General features: G+C 40.5%; 1 protein-coding gene across 1 annotated transcript; it reads left to right on the plus strand.

Moving 5' to 3' along the window:
- Positions 1–1,089: 1,089 nt before the first annotated feature.
- Positions 1,090–5,299, plus strand: LOC118733910. Its single transcript, XM_036463543.1, has 4 exons — positions 1,090–1,108; positions 1,169–1,732; positions 1,788–2,185; positions 5,252–5,299. Exons 1-4 carry the CDS (start codon positions 1,090–1,092, stop codon positions 5,297–5,299), a joined length of 1,029 nt encoding a protein of 342 aa, XP_036319436.1.
- Positions 5,300–5,429: the final 130 nt, after the last annotated feature.

The raw sequence follows: 5,429 nt of genomic DNA on the forward strand, positions 1-5,429 counted from the left end.
ATTTGTTCTCCAAAACACACTTTTGCCAATACTTCATTTTCACTATAACACTTTGTGCCAATACTTTGTCGTCATCTGGGCACACTACTATGCACATAAATAGGTGCCAATACTTTGTTGTCATCTGGGCACACTACTATGTACATACGTAGGTATGCATGTGTTTCTTTCAGCATTGCACCTTTTCACATAACCTATCCCAACACATAAATACGCATATTCAATTTGTGTGTAAAAACTTTAGGCTGCAATTTAGTTTGGCATCCCCGGAATTCGGCATTAAGAAGGGTATGGAACGATAGAGGGAGTTCTCCTGATTGTAAATATATATACTTTTAGCCGCCGCAGACTTATAGTTTTTAAGTTATTTGTTGTTAAAGTTAGTAAATTGAACTAACCTCTCGACGCTATTTCACACAATAAACACTTTATTTATGTACACACTTCGGCAAAATAGTTGCATTAAAAGCCCGCACAATGAAATGTAAACATATTTTTTAAATTTATAATGTATTTTTACTAAATTAAGTAAGTTTTAACAATTATCACGCACTTATATATGTATACGCACATTGTGAATACAGAACTGTTGATTCAACCATGGTTTCACACTGACATTAGAAGGGTGCTGCCACATCTAACAAAATAACAATAAAAGGTAATAGTTTTTATCGTACCCGTTTTCCTGTTCAGCGTTGAATTTGTAGTAAAGGAGGGTTTGGAACCATATACCCCATTAAAACTTTGGCATAAGTAAAGTTATGTCACACAGAAAGGAGAATTCTACGTAGTAAGGGTTATAATCCCTAAGCGCGGCCGAAGGCCGCCTACGCAGAAAAGTGTTCTGCGCAAAAGTACTGTGGCTGGTGTAGCTGGCTCATGTTCTTTTATTAATTTTTTACTGACATTTGTAACCCCCTTTTAATGGGTGCCACTGCCAAAGGCATATTACTGTTTTTAAAAAGTACCGTTGTTTTTTAAATCTGTTTTGGTACTATTTTCTTAATTCTTGTGTTCTTATCTCAACAGTTGGGTAAATTAAGCGCGTTTTTAAATACTGTAATTAATATTTTGATTTAAATTTTAGAAATGAGTGAGATACAAGCTGGTATGTTTTTCTTTCTTTTTTTATGTTCATACACAGATATAATTACTATTATATTTATAGATTTTGATGTACCTTCCACCAGCCGTGGTGTTAGTGAGCGGAATGCCAATGTGCTGACCGTGGCTGAAGTAGAAAATATGTGGAACCTAGTCAAAATTTATAAAAGATTGGATACGCGGGAGAAGTGCATTGAATTTGCCGAGGAACAGGGCCTTATATTACGTAACAAGTTGTGTCGCATCCATAAGGCACCGATGCTTGTGTCAACCGCGGGAAACAATACCGTCGGCCTTTTCCGATGCCGCAAAGGGGTCTGCCGTTCTAGGGCTGCCACTTCAAGGGCCGCTGGGACGTGGTTTGAAAATGCGAAGATATCGCTTCCACATATTTTTTATCTTATGTATACATATGCTTCGCACTGGCCGCAGGCTCTCGTCAGGAAGGAGAATTTTATCGAGGGATCCATTTTATCCAGCGCTACCATCTGCGATTGGTACAACTATTGCCGTGAGGCAGTAGTATTGTACGAAATTGATCAGCAGGAAGTTTTGGGGAAAATTGGGGGCCCCGGTAAAATTGTCCAAATTGACGAGAGTAAGTTTGGCAAGCGAAAATACAATAAAGGTAACATAAATCTATATTGAAAAATACCCTTCGACTAAATGATTTTCTTTTTCAGGCAGGAGAGTGGAAGGGCATTGGGTCCTTGGAATGCTGGAGGACGGCAGCGAGGATATTCGCTTGGAAGTGTGCCCTGAGAACATTCGGTCGGCTGAGGTGCTCATACCTCTGATTAAGAAGCATGTACTCGAAGGCAGCATTATTTGTACGGATTATTGGAAGGCGTATGATTGCCTTCCTAATCACGGGTATGAGCACCGGAAAGTTAACCACAGCGATCCCGATAATCCCTTTGTAGCAGAAGACGGTACACACACGCAACGGATTGAGCGGCAATGGCGTGTATTAAAAAGATTTTTTACAAAGGATAACTATAATAATCCACAAAACTTTGCGGATATGATGTTTGAGTACATGTGGAGGAAAAAAATCGCCCGAAAACATGAGGATCCTTATGTAAAATCGCGCGATTTTTTATTAAAAATTTTCGCCTGTGGCGCTTTTTCCATAAAAATCAATACTTCGATAAATAATGAAAATTTTTTATAAAAAATCGCGCGATTTTTTATTAAAAATTTTCGCCTGCGGCGCTTGTCATTTTTTTTTTTTTATATTGGGGGTGTTTAACCCCATACCCTCCTTTACTACTAATTCAACGCTGAACAGGAAAACGGGTACGATAAAAACTATTACCTTTTATTGTTATTTTGTTAGATGTGGCAGCACCCTTCTAATGTCAGTGTGAAACTATGGTTGAATCAACAGTTCTGTATTCACAATGTGCGTATACATATATAAGTGCGTGATAATTGTTAAAACTTACTTAATTTAGTAAAAATACATCATAAATTTAAAAAATATGTTTACATTTCATTGTGCGGGCTTTTAATGAAACTATTTTGCCGAAGTGTGTTCATAAATAAAGTGTTTGTTGTGTGAAATAGCGCCGAGAGGTTAGTTCAATTTACTAACTTTAACAACAAATAAGTTAAAAACTATAAGTCTGCTGCGGCTAAAAGTATATATATTTGGAATCAGGAGAACGCCCCCTACCCCCCTAAAGCCACCTTTTTTTTGTACGCGGGGGATGCCAAACTAAAATTTTCCCAAACTTTAAAAGGGCACGCTCTTAACGCGACCAACTAGCACCACATGGTACATATGTATGTACATTTTCCTTTACATAAGGCACATTTACATAATGAATTGAACACTCCACCGGTACTTCTGCACATACATATGTTTCGCAAAACGTATGTATATTTATTACGCACGTTTTTTCTTGTTAGAAATTAACTTTAATTTACGCATTTTTTTTTATTTAAAAGGAACTCTACGCACTTATTTCTTAAAATTCACCGTTTTTTTGTTTTTATTTATTTCTTTTGTTTGTGTGTACATTCGCACTACTTACATATTACTACTTACTATTTACAATCACCCTTTCACTGCACCTGCTATCAAAATCGATGGGTTAATTATTGTTTCAATCGCGCCGCTTGCTATGTTTTTTTTTCAATTAACTCGAAATATTTCACCGGCACCGCACAACAGCACTTGTAGTAAAGACGAATATATTTAACGTGGTTGAGAATCGGCCATTGACGGAAGTAGTGTTGTGTTATCGATATCGATGTACTAAACAATTCGATACTATGGAGAGTTCTTTCGATAATAACACTGAGGTTGCACTTGCCATTTTCTGTAGCAGGTCTGCGCAAATTTTGTGCAGATCCGCTTAATAGTGTGTGTGTGTGCAGTTAGTGCTTGCAGTAATGGAAATTATATGCATTTTTTTTTTTTTTCATATAGATGGGGTGGGTAATAATGAATAATACATAATTATTTATTATTATCTATTTCAAAATGCAGTATTACTACGTCAAGTTATAATGCATAGACCCATCAATTAAATGTTAATTTGTTTCCGCCACACTTTCCGTGCAACCTATTTATCAGATAAGCAGCTCAAAGTTCCCATGAACCCTGCCGACTCTCACCACCCCAATATAAAGCCAGGTATAAACGTTAGAATGTTTTTCCCATCAATCATTAAGGAATGCGTAAATTTGTACCTCGCTATGGCTCGCCACCCGTCAATCTCGTTTCCTTGTAAAGTTCTAATTACGATTGGGAAACTGCTATTTCAGAAAATGACCCGCTTCACGTTGATGCGAAAACAAGCGGAAACTACCCGAGGCTATCCCCTGACTTGTCGACTTTGCGGCTCGAAGCATCCTCTCCGGCTCTGCCCTGTTTTTCGTGCTAAAGGGCCAGAAGAGCGTCTGCGTGAAGTATTGATCCACCGCTACTGCTCCAATTGCTTAGCAGGAACCCACCGCGCAGCACATTGCACTAACGAGGGCAGATGCCGGCAGTGCCAGGAGCAACATCACACGTTGCTTCATATTTCATCACGTGCCGACAAGCCGCGTTTTAGCCGACGACCACCAAGGAATACGGTTGCCGAAGACGACGATAGCGACGCCATATCATTAGAGGCGTCAGAGGCTGGAGCGGAAACTTCAGCTTTCCGCCCAGGCCTGGAAGAGGGGGAAATCCCTGAACCTGAAGCGGAAACCGATGCTTTCCGCTCAGCAAACTCCCCTGGAATGGAAACCTACGCTTTCCATCCAGATGGGTCGAGGGGATTAGGACTCCAGCGTTTTCGCCCAGACTCAGAGCACGAACGAGACCATCAAGAGGGACTGGAAACCGGAGCTTTCCAGCCTTCAAAAAACAAGGGAGGTTTCAAATCCCGACAGCAGCGTTACCGCCCTCGCCGTCGACAAATCAAAAGCGGGCGAGTGGAATCTTCTGCATTCCACCGCCAAGCTCAAAGCGGATTTCGATCCGGAATGGTAACTATGGGGCGATCAGCTGTTATTTCGCTACAAAGCCTGACACCAGTAGCGCCCACCGCCGTCGTTAAAATAGAAGCAGGAGGCCGACTGCATCATATACGGGCACTCATAGACCCATGCGCAGCCACGTCGATATTAGCCGAAGATCTTGCCCAAGAGCTACGCTTGAACGTGACGTCCATCAATAAGCAACGCGGGTGCTTTATTAAAATGCGTGGAAAATACGTTCAAACAGCGACGGTAACCACTCATGCTATTATTGTGAGAAACTACAAGAAGATAACCCCGGTCGCGAATATCGACGCTTCGATTGGCGCAGTGTATACAAATTTAAGACTGGCTGACCCGCGGTTCCACATTTCTTCGCCAGTCCGAGTAGTTCTTGGGGCCGACGTTTTCCCCAAGATTTTCCTGGGCGCTCTTCCCGCAGGTGCCATGGGCCCACTATTGGCACAAAATACAATCTTCGGGTGGGTGCTCTCCGGTGCTTGCTGAATGATTTTTCCCCCCAACAATTACAATAAATTTTTTATATTCACTTTTTTATTTTTTCGAAAATCTGGATTAATAACATGAATTGAAATAAAAATAAACAAGTGCTTGTGAATTTCAAACCACGTTTTATTGTGACTTTTTTCTTCCTTTACATTTTTTCTAGAATTTAGGTTCGACAAATGCGGAACGTAAATGGATACGTCGCTTATAGTTTTAAGACATATCTACTAAACGATGAAACTTGGTGGCCTAAATACGTAAACTTCCAGATTGCTTGCCGCAAGGGGGCCGGCATGTTTAGGCCAGCGTCTTAAATACGCCATTTAAGAGCCACCCTAATA

The sequence above is a fragment of the Rhagoletis pomonella genome, unplaced genomic scaffold, assembly GCF_013731165.1.
Source record: "Rhagoletis pomonella isolate Grant_MI unplaced genomic scaffold, Rhpom_1.0 Rhpom_scaffold_00001, whole genome shotgun sequence".
Lineage (NCBI taxonomy): Eukaryota > Metazoa > Arthropoda > Insecta > Diptera > Tephritidae > Rhagoletis > Rhagoletis pomonella.